Source organism: Ictalurus punctatus, chromosome 18 (genome assembly GCF_001660625.3).
Source record: "Ictalurus punctatus breed USDA103 chromosome 18, Coco_2.0, whole genome shotgun sequence".
NCBI lineage: Eukaryota > Metazoa > Chordata > Actinopteri > Siluriformes > Ictaluridae > Ictalurus > Ictalurus punctatus.
This window is the reverse complement of record NC_030433.2, coordinates 7,730,319-7,752,414: the sequence shown is the minus strand read 5'-3', so window position 1 is coordinate 7,752,414 and position 22,096 is coordinate 7,730,319. Positions and strand designations below refer to the sequence as shown.

The window sequence follows — 22,096 nt, the reverse complement described above, 5'->3', positions numbered from 1 at the left end:
GAGAGATAAGCGGAACTGTTACAAACATCTAACAGCTAGCAGGTCTTCTTAGCCATGAGAGTTTTCACACTAATGACAGATCTGGGTCAAAATAATCTGATCTGAGTAACAAAACAAAACAACAAAGAGGGCTTAAAGACTAGATTAGATATGCTAATATGCGATGTGATATGAAAAGTGTGTGTTTACCAGGAGATGTGTTCACCCCCTGCAGCTCCAGCTCCTCCTGCAGGTGTGTGTTGGGCAGATGAACGTTCAGCTCGTTCAGATGTTCAAGCAGAGACATCAGGTGAGGGAGGAGAGGCCTGACCACGTCCAGGGGCAGCAGAAGCAGAGAATAGATCACCTGACACAGGAGACTGCCTGCTACAGAGCCATACAACACCGCTACACACACACATACACACACACGAATAATATTTTTTAGACAATTTCCAGCATGTATAATAAACTGATTGAAAAAAACAAAACAAAAATGTGCATAATAGTTGATATGGTGAAATTTACTTCAAGTAAGGAGATTTATTTATCATTTATGGAAGGAGTCTCCAGTTTCAGCACAATTAAATACAATTGTAAATAACAATATGAGTGTTAAAAACTTAATAAAATGTGTTCAAATGTGTTTTAAATGGTCACTCTGTCCATTTCAACTTTATAGACTACCTTCTTACCATGCAGTTTATTGATGACGCTATTGTCCAGCGAGCTCTCCTCCAGAAGGACGGTGGACCTCCCGAATGTCTCGGCGGCGTAGGGTAACAGCAGACACAGGTGCTTGTGGAGCAACATAACGCTGCCATCATCCTACACACAGACAGACACATTTGGGTTAGAAAACGTGCCGAGTTTTAACTTCAAATCCAACACTCTGCAAAACCCAAGTGCCAGCTAGATAATAAAGACGAGCACCTCGGTGTTGGTGGAGATGTAGCAGTGAGCCAGCAGATGTTTATGCAGTGCTGACAGCAGGTGGTGGAAGTGAGACGGAGCTTTGGTCTGTTTCTGAGCTGGACTGGACTGCTGCTTGTCGCTGTTTTTCTCCAGTTCGCCGAAGGCACGCTCCTACACGCAACCGCAACATTTAAACAGGTTAAAATAAATTCATTGAAACTGCCACTGTGCGTCGGTTCCTCACTGACCGTGTAGAAGCCGATGCTCAGCAGGAGGGTCTTGAGCAGCACTTCAGCCAGGTGCAGGTGATCCTGAGGCTCTGTGCTGGAGGTAGCGGGGGCCACAGGCCGCTCGGGTGAGGCAGGCTGGGGCAGGGTGGCACCGAGCTCCCCTGGAGAGCTGTAACCCAGCAGGGAAGCTACATGGCTCTGCTCCTGGAGACTGTTCAGCACCATGTCCAACTGCAGACGCTGGGGATGAAAGAAGATACACTATTCGGATGTATCGTTTAGATTAAGATTTGGACATGTAAACACTTAGATTCACTGCTTCTGATGTGGACCTTTTGTGACTCTGGTTCGATACTATAATTCATGACTCATGACTCTGATCTGAGACACTGATTCATGACTCTCATGACTCTGATTCATGATTCTGATCTGAGACACTGATTCATGACTCATGACTCTGATTCATGATTCTGATCTGAGCCCCTGAGTCATGATTCTGATTCATGACTCTGATTTAAGACTCTGACTCAAGACACTCATGACTCTGATTCATGATTCTGATCCACAACTCTGATCTGAGACTCTGATTCAGGACTCTAATGACTCTGATTCATAATTTTGATTCAAGAGTCTCATTCATGTCTCTAATGACTCTGATTCATAACTTTGATACAAGACTCTGATTCATGTCTCAGATTTGTGACTGATTTGAGACTCTGATTCATGTCTCTCATTATTCTGATTGATGATTCTATTTCAAACCTCTATTTTGAGACTGATTCTTGTCTCTAATGACTCTGATTCATAATTCTGATCAAGATTTTTTAGGTACTTCCTGCAACAATATATGACAGACAGATACACATGACTGAGAAGCAAAAACACTTTTAGAAGAAGAAAACCTGACATTATAATTACTAAGATGGACAAAAACACAGAAATACAAAAGTGTAGCTATAATGATGCAGGCAGATGGACACAAGCTTTTAACATACGTGTGTGTGTGTTTTTGTGTGTGTGTGTGTGTGTGTGTGTGTGTGTGTGTACCTGTCCTTTAGAGAGACTCTCCCAGCTCTCCGGGCCCTGAGGTAGCAGTGAGTGCAGCAGTTCAGTTCTCTCCCTGAGAGGAGGCAGCAAGAGAGACGCTCCGATTGACAGTGTGCTCATCACCGCCTACACACACACACGCACACACACACACACACACACTACATTTTAACACCAAAAATAAGTACAGAGTTTATCCAAACCTGCTAGAAGTATCAAAAAGATGATGAGATAAATGACAGACTCATTGAGCCTCCATAGTTATACTATGTACAGAATAAAACACTCAGTGTTGTGCTGGTATAGGAAAATAATCAACAAGGAAGTAGTGAGGTACAGCACGTCTGGAAATGTTTTACTGCTGTGGAGAAAGAGGAATAAAACACTTCAGGATTTCGGGCTGGTAACAGTAATTCTCCTTCATCACAGCACCCTGTTACTGATTAGTTTCCTAACACAGCACCACACAGATTGTTTTATAACTTGCTTACAATATACGTGCACGACTTAATACAATTACAAATAACAATTAATATGGGTGTAAATAACTAAACAATAAAAGTGTGAAAAATTTAAACTGTCACTTCTGGTTTCTGATTGGTGTATGAATTTATTTCCTCTTATACCACAGTAATCAGCTGACAATGATCATTTTTTGGTGTATATTAAAGAACGGAACATCATACTGTTTTATTGATTTATAATTATACTGTGGTACATCTGCAAAACCACTTGGTTCCGCTGTCTTGTGAATCTTATTCATGACTATGTTTCGGGACTCTGACTCAAGACACAGATTCAGGACTCGGATTTGAAACTCTGATTCAGGATTCTGAATTGAGACTGATTCATAACTTTCATGACTGATTCAGGATTCTTATCCGAGTCTCTGATTCATGGCTTCCATGACTCTGATTCATGATTCTGATTTGAGACTCTGATTCATGATTCTGATTTGAGACTCTGATTCAGGATTCTGATTTGAGACTCTGATTCAGGACTTCCGTGACTCTGATTCAGGATTCTGATTTGAGACTCTGATTAATGGTTCTGATTTGAGACTCTGATTCATGACTTTCGTGAGTCTGATTCAGGATTCTGATATGAGACTCTGATTCATGATTCTGATTTGACACTCTGATTCATAACTTCTGTGACTTTGATTAACGATTCTGATTTGAGACTCTGATTGACGATTCTGATTTGAGACTGCTTCAGGATTCTGACTTGAGACTCTGATTCATGACTTTCAAGACTCTGAATTGAGACTCTGACTCGAAGTTATTCCAAAAAGGCTACATGGGAGGTAAATACGCACAAGGCCAATTTTTTCCCTAAACAAACTACAAACACAGCGTGTCACAGACCGCAGCCTCACAAAGTGTTTTATTCCTTACAGTAGACACTAACTGATATATTATTCAGTCAGAGAGTTTAAAGAGCTACTGATTACAGAGAAATCCTCCGCATAAGTGCTGGAAATAAAGTAAAACGAGGGGGTGGAGAAGCGGGTGGCGGACCTGCTGTAGCGTCTCGGGCACGTCGGAGTCGATGAGTCTGAAGAGCAGGTTGCGGATGGGTCTCCCCTGAGCTCCGAGCACTGTGGCCCCAGTTCCTCCTGCGTGGGCCAGAGACAGGTGGATGGACAGAAGCTTCATACACAGCAGCACAAACTGATGATGCTCCCTGAATGACAGAAAGGAGGAGAGGGGAAAAAAAAAAGAGAGAGGTTTGGTATGTTACACAGTCTCATGTGGGTGACGATGTTTGTGTGTGTGTGTGTGTGTGTGTGTGTGTGTGTGTGTGTGTATATATTAATGTGAGTGTATGTATGTACCTCTTGGAGGTAAAGGGTGCAGGCGGTGTGTCCTCACTGATACTGACACAGTAGCGCTCCAAGAAGCTGCGGAGGTACGTGAACGTGCTCTCTTCCAAATCCACACAGAACGGCCTGTGCCATGCCACCAGCTGTCTGCACACACACACACACACACACACGTCATTCACGTCGTTTAATTTTTCCACCGCGGTACTGAATTCCAGATTCTGATTGGTCAGAGGTTGTTGATTAATTTTCTATAACAGCAGCTCTGACAGTAGCACAGCTGCACATCAGCTCATTCTAATACTTTACTGTTTCCATACTAACAAAATCTTCACAGGAATAATAAATGGTGTGTTTCTGTAAGGAGCTGTTCATTTTCCGTTATGGAAGGAGTCTCCAGTGTCGGAGGTAAAGCTGTGTCTAAGTTTTTCTGACATCTTCAGGACAGAGGAGTTTGCGCTTTGCTGGCATTTTGTTTTGGTTTTCATTTGACTTATAAAGAGATAAAATAAAAGACTTATAAAGAGATAAAATAAAGAGAGAGGAAAAAAAAAGAGAGGACGGTGAGGGAACGACAGATAAGAAGTATGACCTGTTGTTCTTTAATTAATAAGAAATTGTAATCGTTGTCAAAGTGCTGTCATATAAGTGTAATAAAATACTTTCCCCACCGTGGATTATTTTTCGATAACAGCAGCTCACACAGTGTTTTATTCTAAACTTTTTGGCTACCTTAACGAGTTAGTAAGGTTTTAATACAGACACTGCTTTATAGTGTATGTGTGTGTGTGTGTGTGTGTGTACCTGTCTGTGGGGGCGGCAGTCCATGCCAGGCTGTGGGACGTCCCCGCTGTGATCTGCTGGATGGACACGCCCTCCAAACCAATCACCTTCTTAGGTTTGGTGATGGGTGTTGAGGTGTGGCCCTGTCCACACTGACCCATGGCGTTGTTTCCCCAGGCGTACACCTCGTTTTCTGAAAACAAAGTCTCAGTGTTTAACTACAACACACAAACTGCACATAATTGCACACTGCACACTGCACATCTGTAAAAAAAAAAAAAAAACCTCTCACTGACAGACAGACACATAGACAGACAGACAGATAGACAGACAGACAGACAGATAAACCAATCACCAAATCACCTGACAGATGGATCAGATCACTGACAGATAGATAGGCAGTAGACAGATAGATAGACAGACAGATACATAGAGAGACAGACAGATAGATAGTCCAATCACCAAATCACCTGACAGACAGACAGATAGATAGATAGATAGATAGACAGATAGATAGAAAAATAGATAGACAGATAGATAGATAGAAAAATAGATAGACAGATAGATAGACAGATACATAGATAAAACTTCAGACAGATAGGCAGGTAGACCTACAGACAGACAAAAACACACACATCCCCACTCACACACACTCATTCACCGTGAGACAGAGCGAGACAGTGACTGTCTCCACACGAGATATCTATGATCTTAGTGACGCTCAGCTCCTCGATGAAGCGGGGTCTAAGTGACGTCGTTTCAGATGAACCGCAGCCTAGACATGAGCCACATCCCCACGCAAACACCTGCAAAACACACACACACACAAAATTCATGGCTAGTTAGCTGTGATAAGTGGGTGCAGTGACACTTAATATCCACAAGGGGGAGTAAAAGGTGTAGAAAGACCTGCATTTGGGTGTTTTATGTGTGAACATCTGCAGTAGTAATGAACTAAACGTCCAAGTGTGTGTGTGTGTGTGTGTGTGTGTGTGTGTCTGTACCTGTCCAGCAGAAGTCAGGGCCAGTGAGCACTGACTTCCAGCACACACTTTCCTAATGATGTAGCCGTGTAAAGCTTCAATCACTTTGGGTCTGTAAACACGGTTTGTGTCGCCATGTCCCAGTTTACCTGAAACACACACACGCGCACACACACATAGCTAAGTGCGTAAGCATAATGATAAACTCAGTTTTTAAAAAAATACATTTGGGGTCTTTAAATTTCTTTTCTTTTTTTTAATAAAAGCTGAAGTTTTTGTTTTCCTTACAGGGACCAACCAAATGTCTGGTATTACTACCCTTGTGAGGTCATATGGAGTTCAAATACATTTCTACCTTTATAGAAAAATGGAGGAACTTCAGGATAATAAAATATATTTAAAAATATAATCTATAAATATTCAGTGAAATAAATGCTTCCAATGATGACTGCTGTGCATAACTGGGACTTTATCACATACATATCAACACTTTTTTTTTTTGAGTAAGGGACGTGTGAAGCAGATTGTGTGTGTTGTGTAACTGACCGTTGTCTCCTCCCCCGAATGACCAGACAACGCGTCCGTCCTGAGCCACGGCCACGGTGTGTGAGCTGCCGCACGCCGCCTGGCCCACGCCGCTGATGTCCTTCACCAGGGTCGGAACATTCCGGCTGTGACTGTCACTGTGGCCTAGAGAAAGAGAGAGAGAGAGAGAGAGAGAGAGAGAGCGAGAGAGAGAGAGACACTGTGAGAGAGTGTGTGTTATTAGACAGAGCGATATTCTGAAAAATAAAATGATTCTCAGCAGCGATATATATTCTCACCAGGGAGGTATATATATATATATATATATATATATATATATATAGAGAGAGAGAGAGAGAGAGAGAGAGATAGAGAGAGGGAGGTATAGTGAGAGAGGGGTAGAGAGAGATAGAATGGGGTAGATAGAGAGAGAGAGAGGTATACCGAGGCGGCCGAAGTCTCCCTCTCCCCAGGTGTACAGCTCTCCATCGTTGGTCACGGCTGCGCTGTGTCTGTATCCAGCGGAAACACACACCACCACCTGGCAGCAGCAGCAGATGATAAGAGAGAAAAACAATTTAGAATTCCTTAATATCTGAATCTCAGGTTTGAGCCACACCCTCTACAGCACTTGCACAACGGTCTGAAACTAGGGTTTCTCCAAACACATGATGTTTACATTTAGGAGCACTTAATTATGGGTATTTAAGTAACCCAATACGACTAAACAGGTTTACAACGCAGTGTCGGATCGAACACTTTATAAGCAATGTTAACGCTGATTATCATTTGACAGGATTAAATACAACATTTTGATTATTTTCCTTTTTGGCTGGTACTATCCTCAACATTGAGCCAAATCAACAGAGAAAATGTCGGCCGCGTGAACATCAGACAACCCATTTGTAAAAGGATAATTACACTGAAATATGCCCTTATTGTTATTTTTAAAAACTGTTTATTGCACATTAATGCATAAACACTTAAAAATCCACCATTCAGCTGAGCTTCGCCCATCAGGGGGGCAAATACTTTCTGCATAGCGACAGAAGGGCTTCGGATGATAATTCTATGCCTCAGAAGTGACCTATAGGGTTAGCCGTGTGTAATAAACCTGGTGTGTGGTACTGTAAGTGTCAGACCCGGACTGTTCCTCCTCACCTTCCCCAGCAGGGGTCCCTGTATGATTTTGGGGTATTTTTGGGTGGCGCTGTTCCCGTGGCCCAGCTTGCCATAGTCTCCGTCGCCCCAGCTGAACACTTCTCCTTCGACCGTGACAGCCAGCGTGTGTCCATCCGAGCCTTTGGACGAGGACACCTTCCTCATGCAGCGTGGAGGGTCCAGCACCAGCTTTTTGGGGACCGACTGGTTGTTGGAGTCTCCAAGGCCGAGGCGGCCGTAGCTGCCTTTCCCGCAAGCCCTGACGGAGCCGTCTGATGACACGGAGAACGTGCAGTACTGCCCCGCCTCTATCTGCACGCATATACGTATGTATGTGTATATATATATATATATATATATATATATATATATATATATATATCTCACAAAAGTGAGTACACCCCTCACATTTTTGTAAATATTTGATTGTATCTTTTCATGTGACAACACTGAAGAAATGACACTTTGCTACAATGTAAAGTAGTGAGTGTACAGCTTGTGTAACAGTGTAAATTTGCTGTCCCCTCAAAATCACTCAACACACAGCCATTAATGTCTAAACCGCTGGCAACAAATGTGAGTACACCCCTAAGTGAAAATGTCCAAATTGGGCCCAATTAGCCATTTTCCCTCCCCGGCGTCATGTGACTTGTTAGTGTTACAAGGTCTCAGGTGTGACTGGGGAGGTGTGTTAAATTTGGTGTCATCGCTCTCACACTCCCTCATACTGGTCACTGGAAGTTCAACATGGCACCTCATGGTAAAGAACTCTCTGAGGATCTGAAAAAAAGAATTGTTGCTCTACATAAAGATGGCCTAGGCTATAGGAAGATTGCCAAGACCCTGACACTGAGCTGCAGCACGGTGGCCAAGACCATACAGCGGTTTAACAGGACAGGTTCCACTCAGAACAGGCCTCGCCATGGTCGGCCAAAGAAGTTGAGTGCACGTGCTCAGCATCATATCCAGAGGTTGTGTTTGGGAAATAGACGTATGAGTGCTGCCAGCATTGCTGCAGAGGTTGAAGGGGTGGGGGGTCAGCCTGTCAGTGCTCAGACCATACGCCGCACACTGCATCAAATTGGTCTGCATGGCTGTCGTCCCAGAAGGAAGCCTCTTCTAAAGATGATGCACAAGAAAGCCCGCAAACAGTTTGCTGAAAACAAGCAGACTAAGGACATGGATTACTGGAACCATGTCCTGTGGTCTGATGAGACCAAGATAAACTTATTTGGTTCAGATGGTGTCAAGCGTGTATGGGGGCAACCAGGTGAGGAGTACAAAGACAAGTGTGTCTTTCCTACAGTCAAGCATGGTGGTGGGAGTGTCATGATCTGGGGCTGCATGAGTGCAGCCGGCACTGGGGAGCTATTGTTCATTGAGGGAACCATGAAAGCCAGCATGTACTGTGACATACTGAAGCAGAGCATGATCAGTACGCAGTATTCCAGCATGACAACGACCCCAAACACACCTCCAAGACGACCACTGTCTAGCTAAAGAAGCTGAGGGTGAAGGTGATGGACTGGCCAAGCATGTCTCCAGACCTAAACCCTATTGAGCATCTGTCGGGCATCCTCAAACAGAAAGTGGAGGAGCACAAGGTCTCTAACCTCCACCAGCTCCGTGATGTCGTCATGGAGGAGTGGAAGAGGACTCCAATGGCAACTTGTGAACTCCATGCCCAAGAAGGGTAAGGCAGTGCTGGAAAATAATGGTGCCAGACAAAATATTGACACTTTGGGCCCAATTTGGACATTTTCACTTAGGGGTGTACTCACTTTTGTTGTCAGCGGTTTAGACATTAAAGGCTGTGTGTTGAGTTATTTTGAGGGGACAGCAAATTTACACTGTTACACAAGCTGTACACTCACTACTTTACATTGTAGCAAAGTGTCATTTCTTCAGTGTTGTCACATGAAAAAATATCATCAAATATTTACACAAATGTGAGGGGTGTACTTACTTTTTTGGGATACTGTATATATATATATATATATATATATATATATATATATATATATATATATATATATATATATACACACATGTATATACACACACACACACACACATTTAAATAAAATAATTACCAGACAAAAACTATTAATTTTATTGCATTTTTCATACTGTGTGACTTGAACCCTTACAAAGAATTTATAAATATGCATTAATATGCTAATTAGAAATGCCCTTATGTCCTTTCACACTGCTGAGGTGTAAGAGGAATAAAAGACATTGGGACGCGTTGTTATTGAAAACTTCGCCAATATTGGTAACAATAACCATGCTTCATCACACCGCCTCATCGTTGATTATTTTCCTGTAACAGTGTGACACGGTGTGTTTTGTGAAAAGAAAAATTGTTTCTCATAGTGTATGTATTATTACTCTGATATAATACTAGTTAGCTGGAACTAGCAATAGTGTACAAAGGAGAAATTACATCTTCTGGTATCTTAATTAATTAATCAATTAATTAATTAATTTAGAAGACGACCATTTTTAGAAGACTGTACCACTTGTGCGTCACTGAAGCCCTGTGCGAGTTTGGGCTGGAGGATTTTCTCCAGCGTTCCCTCGGCCAGCTGGTGACTGCTGTTACTGCCCCAAACGAACACCTTCACCAGGGCATCGACCTCGGAGCCGGGACACGACGTCCCCGCGCTGCATGAGCTCAGACAGCTAGAGGCCAGCGTGCAGATCTGAAACACACACACACACACACACACACACACAAAAAAAATGTACAGAACTTTATTATGATGCACCTAAGTGAGGAAGAACAAATCCAAACAGTTCTACTCATAAGAATTTGTATGCTGTGACAAAATGGTGGACGTTTTAAGCAAAATTTGTAAATAAAACCTTTTTGTTTCGCCGTTTTTCCATTTTCCTCCTACAATCCTGGACTTACAGGACTGTATCGTCTAGACCATAATACGATTTTTGTCCTCTAACGGTTGCTAGCTTGTTGTCTCTTGTGGGCTAATGTGAATGTAAGCTAACGGAATAAAAACTAAATGAAACATGACTAGTAGGGGGTGCCGTGTTTAAAAGAAAATATATGTAAGACAAAATATGTGAGCAGACAAAATTTGTAGCGGTCTAAATTATATTATTGTGAGTAATAACAATAATTTTTTTTATCATATTAAAAAAATATATAAAAATGGTCATTTTCTGACAAAGAAAACAAAAACGTGAAAAATACAGAAAGTGTTAACGTATGCAGACTGAAAAAAGTTTTTCTTCTTTCAATGTCAATATTTAGAAATTTTTTAGAAGTAGATGTTATATGTAGCATGACAATGATTTTTTTTTAAAGCAATGTTGCAGTTTTGCTGGCGTTTTGCTTACAATTAGGGCTGGGTGATATGACAAAAATATCCCATCACGATACTTGAGGACATTTCTACGATACATGATATGCATATCGCGATATATAACTTAGCTAACAAACAGTCCACAAAACAGTAGTAAAAAAACAAAAACAAACAAAAAAAACATTAAAATGACTTTGATGATACTTTTCTTTAACGCCTGCAAAGACAAAGATTTTTTTTTTTAAATGACGTCAAATTGATGCCATCAATTCAGTACTGGTAATGATTAAAAACAAAAAAAAAATACATCACCATACCAACGATATCTCAGAAAAAGTGTATCGTGTAATCATTTATCACAATATCGATATTATATCTATATCGCCCAGCCTTATTTACAAATGTATCATGTATTAAAGTATCGTAATATATTTGATATTTTTGTCATATCACTCACCCTTACTGCAAACTATATATAATAAAGCATTTCAGAACATCAAAGTCTCCTACAAGGAGCGCCAACATAAGGAAACTGCAGGAGGCTTTAATCAAGGCCAAACACACACACACACACACACACACACACACACACACACACACACACACACAGAGACACACCTCCTCGAGGAGACACAGTGCTACATGGGAGAGACTGCAGAGTCCATCTGCGTCCTTCTTAAGCACCTGAGTGTTGATGAGGTCACCACGGAAACCCTGCAAATGTAAACAACAAACAAAAACCGCATGATGTTTTTTTACTACTACAGCAACCACAGAAAGTTCATTGAATATACATGAATATGCAAATTAGACCAATGTTATTTTGCGATAAAATGTTTTATCTTGCCTCGCTGTTCTCAATCCTGATTGGTCAGAAGGTGCTGATTAATTTCCTATAACAGCAGCTCTGATGGTAGTTTATATTAACGTTCGAGTACGTTATCATTGCTATAGTAACAGTTCATTCAAAGGGATTTTAAAAAACAAAAACAAAAAAAACGTGTGTAATCTTTGATCTGGTATTTATATCTTTGAACTTTCGGTAATCGACTCAACATTTACGGAAAGAGTCTCCGGTGTCAGTCTGAGGGCGCGTCTCGATCGGCTCTGCAGGTCAGTAGTGAAGGGGAACTGATCAGGGAGTCGGCCATTTTTAAGTTCTGTCTCAATCGCAAAATGATTCCGGTGCACAATGCATGGCAAAAAGCATCGATGCTCACGATGTTGACTTACTGGAAATGACGCCACGTTTTCTGAAGCCTCTCTGCTCGGAAAACAAAATGGCGGATGATCTCTTGGCCGATCTCTCTTTTGTTTTTTACCGCTTTAATATTGCTGTAAGATAGGACCGGCGATATGATGACATAGTACTAATATCGTGATAAATTATGTCACAATATCGCACATACATATCACTGTATATAACCAATATATCTTTATCTAACAATGTTCTCTGATTGGACGCAATTAATTTGATACTGAACCTTTAAAAATGTCAAAGAAAATAAATAAAGAAATAATTACTTTATGTATTTTATTTATTTAACAAATTACTAGAATTTTTTAAAAATAAATTAAAATAATTTTCTGTTGAATGTAATTAGTTGGGAAACACTGGAGACATTTCTTTTCATTATTTTACTTTACGTATTTATTTATTTTTGTTGGTAGTTTTTTTACTAAACCAAAGTATCATGATGTGATATTTTTGGTCATATCGTCCGCCCCTACTAGAAAATGCTTTCATTTACAACCTCTGGCAAGGCTTGTGCTGCCAATAAAACCTTAACAAGCCTTAAAGTTTTTTTGACTTTTAAATTAAAAATAATTTATTTAAGCGGTAAATGATTAATGACTCGGCTCTGAATGCTCTGCAGGATTAAATGCGGTGTGTTTTGTGTCGCGATGCGTAAATCTACAAAACTCGAGGGGAAAACAGGCAGGTTACGGGCCGTCAATTAAGAGAATCAGCCGACTCTAGCCAGAAGCTTTCAGAACTGGGCCAAGAGCCAAGAGCGTGAAGACGGGAAAAAAGATTTAGAGAACGGAGAAGTGGTCTGAGAAGAGGAGAGGAGCAAGAGAGGAGCGAAGGTGGAAAGGCGTGCAATCTTGTTCAATAAGAGCACTAATGCAGTAGTACCAGAACAAAGTGCTCACCTGAAGAGAAACTGAATGGAAGTGTGTGTGTGTGTGTGTGTGTGTGTGTGTGTGTGTGTGTGTGTGTGCTTCATCCATTACGTATACCACATGGGATCCATTAGCTACACATCTGTAATCTGATCTGCATTAGTGTGCTGCTCGCACTCACTAATACAAATCTATAACAATTCACATGCGCTAAAGTGTACCAGTAGAACCCTGGGTTCTGAAAGGTTCTCAAGGGTTCTTAAAGGTTCTCAAAGGTTCCATGAAGCACAGTCAGGGGTCTTCGGTTTCGTTGATGATAACGGTAGAAAACATGACTCACGAACCCCCCTGCCACCACCACCAATTGGACTACATAGGAAATTTTTTGCTGGTTCTGCCTTTCAGACAATTCGAGACTACTGAAACCACGACAACTGGCTGGAATGAGATAGCAACCAATTAACACACTGGCAAACAAGTGAGATTCGTTAGCAACCAACTAGATACACCACAGCAACCAGTTAGGACATCATAGCAGCCACCTGGAATACCACAGAAAGCGGCTAGCAATACCCTAGCAACCCCCTGAAACACCCTAGCAACCACCTGGAATACCACAGCAACCAGCTAGCCATACTCTAGCAACCCCCTGGCCTGAAACACTATACCAACCACCAGGAATACTTCAGCAACCAGATAGCAATACCCTAGCAACCCCCTGAAACACTATATCAACCACCTGGAATACTGCAGCAACCAGATAGCAATACCCTAGCAACCGCCTGCCCTGAAACACTATACCAACCACCTGGAATACTACAGCAACCAGATAGCAATACCCTAGCAACCCCCTGAAACACTATACCAACCACCTGGAATACCACAGCAACCAGCTAGCCATACCCTAGCAACCCCCTGGAACACTATAACAACCACCTGGAATACCACACAACCAGCTAGCAACCCCCTGAATCCCTATAACAACCACCTGGAATACCACACAACCAGCTAGCAACCCCCTGAATCCCTATAACAACCACCTGGAATACCACACAACCAGCTAGCCATACCCTAGCAACCCTCTGGAACACTATAACAACCATTTGGAATACCACAGCAACCAGCTAGCAATACCCTAGCAACCCATTGAAACACTGTAACAACCACCTGGAATAATCATAGCAACCAGCTAGCAACCCCCTAAAATATTATAGGAACAACCTGGCAATGCCCTAGAAAGCAGATGGAATATCATGGAACCCACCTGCAACACCCTAGCATACCAGCTGGGATAGCATAGCGACCAACTAGAATCCCTAGCAAACAGATGGAATGAGATAGCAACCAATTAACATGCTAGCAACCGGAGATTCCTTAGCAACAACCTAGATACACCCTAGCAACCAGCTGGAATACCACAGCAACCAACAAGCACTACCTTAGCAACCAGCTGGGACAGAACAACTACCTTGACAACACATTAACAACCTACTAAAATACCATAGCAACCACCTAGCAACACCCTAGCAACCTACTGGATTATATCATAGCAACCTGGTAGCAACACCCTAGCAACCAAATGGGATACTACAAAATCCACCTAGCAACATCCTAGCAACCTTTAGCCATCTAGAGAAGTTATTATAAATATTTTAAATAGCATAGAAAAAGCCCTATGGCTCAAATAAATAGCAAAAATTTTATCCTACGGATTTTTAAGATGGATTATGTAATAATAAATATATAATAAATCTGTAACGAGAAGTTTTTGTTTTGTTAAAGGTTTTTTTTTTTTTACAGCTAATGGGGTTACTGTCTGCAAATCAAAAACAAATTATGGAATTTATTTAAGTAATTAAGAAGATTAAAAAACGTTAGGAGTCCAGGCAAGGTTAGTGGTCACACCTTTAATGGTGTAATCTGTTTTAACATTTTTAAAAGCCTATCTAAATCTAGAATAATCATAAACTCTACAAAAATATCGTTAAAAATGTGATTGGCAATATTTTCTTGTTTCAGGGTGCGGTTGACCTTTTTCTGCCCCTTTTTTTTACCCCTTTCCCTACTTTCCGTACTATAAACAGAGTTGGTTATTGAGTTACTTACTCATACTGCAGGCAGCGAAAGATGCTAAAGATGCCAAAATTTCAAACTGCCCCTTTAATTACGATACAAATACTAATACACCTGTTAGGCTTTTTTTCCCTGTGATGGGTTTGTTGTTATGACGAATCTGCTGAGAAAAATTCAAACACATACCGAGCACTGTCGCATCTGCTGCAGGTTCTGAACGATGAGCTCATAACTGACGGCCAAAGGCTCTGAAGATGAACACGAGGGTGTGGAAGAAGATGACGACGTAGCCGCTAGGGCCACCTCCACCCACTCCAGCAGGAAGCGCAGGGCTCCTCTCTGCACGGCGATGCTCAGGAGGAGTTCGAGTGCCAGGCGCCGCCCGGCCGGGTCCGCTCCTCGCCCGCTCACCGCCGTCTTCTTCAGAAAGTTGCCCACCTGCGCCATGCATTCCAGCCCCACCGGCGCCATCTTGTTCTCGTTAGCTAGCGAGAGCGGCGGCAGAGCCGACAGCACCGACCGAGCCGTGCTGAGGACGTCATTGCACAAGGTGACGTCCTCGAGGTTCCCACGCTGCCAGTTCTGCCTCAGCAGAGCAAACAGGAGGCTTAGTCCCGTACGTACGCCCATTTCGATTAGTACGTCCGTTCCGGAGGTCGTCCTGCCCCTGATGCCCGACTGATGCGGATCGGAAACCGGCTCCAGAGCGCCCCCGTCTGGCCCAGAGGAGCCCGGCTGGGGCGGAGGAGGATTGCGGTAGCGGTCGTGGTACTTGGTATGAAGGGCGTAGTAGATCCTTTGCAGTGCCACAAGACGTTGATGCAAAGAGATGGAGAAAGGCCAGTGGGCAAGGACGCGATGGCCGAGGCAGCGCTGGCTACGCAGGAGCGCCCGCAGGTACTCGTCGCGTTCCTCATTGGCACTGGATTCGTGCTGGAAGTCGGGAAGGCGTGGACCTAGCAAGTCCTGGACGGGCAGTGCCAGAGCCATCGCCTCCTTGTGGTGGAGCAGCTTGGCGTAGAGAGAGGAGGCGCCGTTTCGAGTGGCGGTCTGCGTGCTGTCCTCTGCCGCCCAGGAGCTGTTCAGGTGCTCCTGCCACTTCAGCATGACGTGCGTCTGACAAGGCACCATGGCTGAGCATTATCCTCACACACACCCAGGGGGCACACAGCTAAGGAGAAAAAACATTCAGAACTGAGTACCTGAGTAGCCAACTGCAGCATACCCTCAAACAACCAAACTAAATTCAGTTAAAAAATTCAGTATATACAATTTTACTTTTACTCCAAATGGCTAAACTGGTAGCCACAAGCATATCGTGCATTTTAGCTGATTGACACGCTGGGCAAAACTCTCTACTTAGAAGTATTATTACCTTTCACATATTAAACTCATATTTAAAAACTTATCAGCACCCATTCAAATAAATCAGTGCCTGTCAAAACTCACCTATTAAAAGTAATCAGTGTTTTTCAATAATCACTTTTTACTAAATTCAGTACCCATCAAGATTGATCCCCAGATTGTATCTTACCTTTAAAACCTAATTAGTACCTTTAAAAGTTTAACTTTTTAAAGTAATCAGTACATTTTTAAAAATTATCTTTTAAAAGTAATTAGTACATTTAAAATTATTCTTTAAAAGTAATCAACAGATTTAAAAATTATTTTTAAAGTAATCAGTGCATTAAAAAAATATATTTTAAAAGTAAGCAGTACATTTAAAATTAATCTTTAAAAGTAATCAGTAGATTAAAAAAAACAATTTTAAAAGTAATCAGTATATTTAAAAATTATCTTTTAAAATGAATCAGTATGTTTAAAATTAATCTTTTAAAAGTAATCATTACATTAAAAATTTTTCCAAAGTAATAATCACTACATTTAAATAAAATCTTTTAAAAGTAATGAGTACATTTAAAATTAATCTTTAAAATTTATTTTACTTTTAAAAATTCATCTTTTAAAAATACTCAGTACATTTAAAAATTCCCTGTATAAAAGTATTTAGCAAAATTACATTCATAAATGTATATATTTATTAACAAAATCACCTACTAAAAGTAATTTAAATTAATCACTTAAATAACATTAATTTTAATCAATATTAATAACTTAATTAATAGCTTAAATAAGCAACAATTAGAATTACAAATAGATTTTAAATATATAGTGAAATATTCATTTCCTGAGATCAATCTTGGATCTGAAAAAGGCACTGTATTATTATTATTATTATTATTATTAGTGTTGTTGCTGTTGTTGAGGTTGTTGTTGTTGTTGTTGCGTAGTCTGGTTTGCGATCCAGCTGTTTACCCACTTCCCGTTAGCCGTATAAATTAATCAGATGCGGTTCTTAATCTAGATGCTTATCATCTTAGGATGACTTCCTGCCGTGCCCTGCTTAATAGCAAAGAAGAACATTACCCAGAAATCCTAGCTCCAGACACTTCTCACTCTCTCGCTCCGTGGACTGCACCCAGGAATTTATTATACCACTGCTGCTATACAGTTTCTCTAAGTATAAAAATATAACAGGAAGCATCTCAAAGCTTTAGCTCTAGGACGAGCCAGGACTCGATCAGCTCGACGCTCATGAAGGTGGTGTGTGGTGTTCATATACGGAGACGTGAGAATAAAACTGAGAGAAATCTCTGAGAGAGAACCACACTTTGAGGAGCTCAAATAACATGACTGCCATGACACTTTAACCTCATTATAATTCCAGATTTAGATTTACAGAGCACGTGCAGGACCTGGTGTTACTATTAATACCAGTGTTAAGTAGTTAATTATTTTAGACCAGCAAGGGTAAAAATAAGAAATGGAGTTCACTTGTGGAGCACAATTTCCCCTTATTTACAATAATACTTTACTGTTACTATAGTAACAGCTAATTCACAGGGACTTGTATGGTAATCTAAACCTAATAATAAACTGATTTAACAGATTTAACAAAGAAATATGTGTCATAGTTGATGTAGTGAAGGGTAAGGAATCATTCATGTAAAATTTTTTTTTGAAGGAGTCTCCAGTGTCAGTGCTTTGTAACATATGTTTCTCGGTAACATGACAAGCTACAGCACGTTGTCCTTTAGAAAAAAAAAAAAGACAAGCTTTGAGAGTAGGCCTATTTATAGCTGCTATAATGTAAGCGAGAACATGAACTAACCTGGTTTTCGGACATTCCGCAGCATTAAACTTAACTATAAATGGATAAAAATCGTGACATGTCCTTATTTAACAAATTGTCGATTATAAGAGGAACGAACCAATTCGGGACGTGCCGTTATGGGAAAATAATCAACTTCGGGGTGGTAACAGTAACTCCACTTCATCACACCAGCCTGCTGTTGTTGATTATCTTCCTCTAACAGCACACCGCATCGTAATATATTCCTTTCTTAATGCTTTGTGCTCTTCAATGATTACATTGCTCTCTTTGGAGTACCGATAACGTACATTTCTCTATAATGTTTGCCAAAATATTTCAATTAGATTAGATACCAATGCCTAGAACGTCATCAATTTAACAAGGGACTTCCAGAAATTCTATACTGTAAATGCTGTCGTTACAATTGTTTTGCGTAGAACCATATAGTATTTTTAATAGCTATTTACACTAACCATGCTGGAGCGTGATGAGGACTCGACGCTACTGCTGACTTCTAACAGCGAGCGGAATGTCTGACAATACCGTCTTTAACAACAGAGAGAGCCGTGGCTAATGTGAGGACTACGGCCTTGACTTTGTGGGACTCCGATCATGTTTCACAGGATGTCAGAACCTCGGCGACATGCCAGTCCCTCACACGCCAAGGACAGATTTACCGTCAGGACATTTGTGGGTGGAGAAGGGCAAGGGTAAGAAATCTGGCTGCAATGAAAGTCTATATTAATTCTGGTAATGTGGATCGGATATATTAGTTTATGTCTGTTCACAATATTAATACATGAGATTACTTAGGGGTCCAAGCACCACAGGCATTGGGAGATTATTAGCGTAGACCGATTCAGCATTGAGCCAAACGGTTTGGCACCAATTTTAAGGTGTGGATCCTAAAAACTATGTCACCACAATAGGACCTATAACTCTATAATGATGGTTCAGATGTTTGAAATCCAAAGGTTCAGGCTGTTTTGAGTCTGATGGTTTGGAACGTTTTGAGACTGATGGTTCAGATTGCTTCAGGTCCGAAGGTTCTGATCGTTTCAAGTCCAGTGGTTCAGATTGTTTAAAGCCTGATGGTTCAGACTTCCTCAGGTCCGAGTATTCTGGTTCTTCCAAGTCTGACTTTTCAGAGTGTTTCAAGCAAGATCATTCAGGTTCTTCTTAAAGTCAGACGGTTCAAATAATTTCAATTCTGTTAGTTCAGTTTCAAACAAATTGGTTCAGAATGGTTTCAAAATGGTTGCACCTAGCCCTCTTCAAACTTTAATCCAATCATCATCAAACTTTAATCAGATGATACTGAGATTGGGCATCACAAAAGTTATCAAAAGATTTTTTCATATTCATAACCAATGCAAGGACGCCATACAGGATGTGGGCTTGTGACTGAGCAATGCTGTGTTGTACTGACACAAAATGTGATGGGTGGGTTTAAGACTGCACCCTAAACGCCCTCTAGAAGTGGTCGGTCATTCCACCACTAGGTGGTTGTATAATTAAAGTGTGTAACAAAGTGCTCAACACATAACTCATCTCCCTCACAAAATGAAAACAGCCACAGCCCATTACAAATGCTTGGTCCCCTTAATCACTTCTTGCAGCTATTCATGATTAATCCTGTAAAAGCTGAAAGCACCTCTGTAAACAAATGAAAGTGAACTTTCAGTGAACCCTCCAGAGATGGAGCAGGTTTTAAAAAGGTAAAAAGAGGTCATTATTAAATTGTCCAATATATTAAATTGAACGGTTTGACCGGTCAAATCTAGAAAAACAACATGGATGAACCCCCAGATGAAGCAGCAGGATAAGGAAGGAGCCTGGCTTGGGTGGATTGTGACCTTTCTTCTAGTGCTGTTCAATATTACGATATAATATCAATGGTGTTATAAATTATATCACAATACTCCTTTCTTAGATATCGTGGATATTGTTAAAAAAAAAAAAAAAACATGTTCAAATTTTTACATAGTTCATTTTTTTTCTCCTTTCGGTTTTGAAATATTTTCTACTTTTTTATTTTTATCATTAGCAAGTCTATAAATCACGATACATGCTGTGTATCTCAGAAACGTCTACGCTAGCTTGTGCTAGGTAATATTTGATACGATTTTAGATCGTAACACAATTGGGTGTGCTTTTGTAAAAATAAAAAATCAATCAATCAATCAACGGCAGGACGACGTGATAAAGCGAGTGACTGTAAACGTCGTCGAGTTGATTAATTTTCTGTAACAGCACGTTGTGATATGTTTTATAAATGTGTTTTTGGTTGGATGTTAGTGGTGCACGTCATGTTTTTTTCCCCTAGTTTTATTATCAAGTTTGATCCATTTTGTCGATTAGTCGTTGCATCCTGGGTTTTTTTTTTAACACAAAAGACAACAAATTTGTGGAAGCACCAAAATCACGAACCGCACCTTTAATGAAAGGTCTAGATTTGAGATGTTTGTGCAGCTGTTTTTTCTTTTCTTTTCTTTCCTATGACAGGTGAGGATATGGAACAGTTTTAATTTCAGGGTGTCAAATAATTAGGAATGAACATTTTATGCAAACTATTGTGCATGAATATTTTAGTTGATCAAACCCACAAACAATAAAACTGTCAAACAAGTGGCAAACGCACATGCACACACCACCCAATAAGACCTGGAATAAAGAATACAGTGATATCAACATGTTTATAAACCATAAATGCTGAAATTCTGCATGAGTAATAAGGCGTTAATGACAGTGACAGCTCTTAGCCAGGTTAGCGTTAGCTCAAGGCTTAAAATGTCTTTAAAAAACAACGTGACAGTTCAAAATACAGCATTGTTTATCTAATACAGACTCCAAATCCGCGCTAAATCTCTCCCAAAAGTCTTAAAAACAACAGAACATGTAACGGAACACAGATCCTACCTCCTCTGTTCCCGGTGTCATTCACACCCAGCCACTCTCTCCAGTACGTTAGCTTTACGCAGCTATTCCTTTATCATTGTTTTTATTATTATTATTATTATCATTATTATTCCTGCAAAATAACTCGTGTCAAGCAACTACGGCTACTTATCTGAGATTCTATATCCGTAAATATTCTGGACAACAGTCAATTCTGTTTGAATTTTAGTTTTGAAATCGTCCCGGTGGAACAGAATATGGCTTAACTGCTAGCTTAGCACGCTAGCCCGCTAACCTCCGATTCACGCTAGTGGGTCTGCGCTACACTAGTACTGTTAATGCGCCGCCATGGATACGGAGCATGCGCAGTTTACGTAGCCTTGCTGCGCAGTTTACGTGCAACGCGCCGGTGCGCTATTTTGGGCTTCGCTGTTATACGTACATAATAATAATAATAATAATAAGTAGAGAATAATAATAATAATGACAATAATAATAATAATAATAATAAATAGAAAAATAAGGAGCGGGAGGAGAATAATTGTATTTATGTAAATACTTGTTTTGTACACAGATTTCTTTGTGTTTTTGTTTGTTTGTTTTTAACGTCTGAGCTTAATTGGCAAGTGCACCCTACACTACATCCACAAACTAAACTAAATTCATGAAATAATTTATTTTGAATAAATAAAATGTAATAAATAAGATTTCTAACAGATTACTTATCAACATGTCAGTACTTTATTTAATCTCCAAAAGCTACATTTAATTAGAAATGAGAAATAAATATATGAACTATACATTTATTAATTGTTTTGACTGGCTAGCATTTTGTATATTATATTATATTATATTATATTATATTATATTAATTTGTGTTATATTACTGGCACACGGTGGCTTAGTGGTTAGCACGTTCACCTCACTCCTCCAGGGTTGGTCGGTTCAATTCCCACCGTGGCCCTGTGTGTGCCGAGTTTGTATGTTCTCCCCGTGCTGTGGGGGTTTCTTCCGGGTACTCCGGTTTCCTCCCCCAGTCCAAAGCCATACATGGTAGGATGATTGGCAAG

General features: G+C 40.6%; 1 protein-coding gene across 7 annotated transcripts in view; it reads right to left on the bottom strand.

Moving 5' to 3' along the window:
• Window positions 1-21,327, bottom strand: part of LOC108278564 (probable E3 ubiquitin-protein ligase HERC1) — a 61,106-nt gene extending 39,779 nt beyond the window's left edge. For all 7 annotated transcript variants that reach the window (XM_053687755.1, XM_053687749.1, XM_053687754.1 and 4 more), the window contains exons 1-17: window positions 21,048-21,327; window positions 15,161-16,145; window positions 11,393-11,488; window positions 9,968-10,153; window positions 7,449-7,760; window positions 6,732-6,828; window positions 6,309-6,452; window positions 5,784-5,911; window positions 5,441-5,585; window positions 4,801-4,972; window positions 4,009-4,143; window positions 3,692-3,857; window positions 2,172-2,297; window positions 1,143-1,364; window positions 913-1,065; window positions 675-807; window positions 190-387 (exon numbers count right to left, since the gene is read on the bottom strand). In XM_053687755.1, the coding sequence (XP_053543730.1) occupies window positions 190-387; window positions 675-807; window positions 913-1,065; window positions 1,143-1,364; window positions 2,172-2,297; window positions 3,692-3,857; window positions 4,009-4,143; window positions 4,801-4,972; window positions 5,441-5,585; window positions 5,784-5,911; window positions 6,309-6,452; window positions 6,732-6,828; window positions 7,449-7,760; window positions 9,968-10,153; window positions 11,393-11,488; window positions 15,161-16,105 (3,358 nt within the window). In that variant the 5' untranslated portion in view covers window positions 16,106-16,145; window positions 21,048-21,327. The remainder of the gene's footprint in view (window positions 1-189; window positions 388-674; window positions 808-912; window positions 1,066-1,142; window positions 1,365-2,171; window positions 2,298-3,691; window positions 3,858-4,008; window positions 4,144-4,800; window positions 4,973-5,440; window positions 5,586-5,783; window positions 5,912-6,308; window positions 6,453-6,731; window positions 6,829-7,448; window positions 7,761-9,967; window positions 10,154-11,392; window positions 11,489-15,160; window positions 16,146-21,047) is intronic.
• Between the last annotated feature and the right edge of the window lie 769 nt (window positions 21,328-22,096).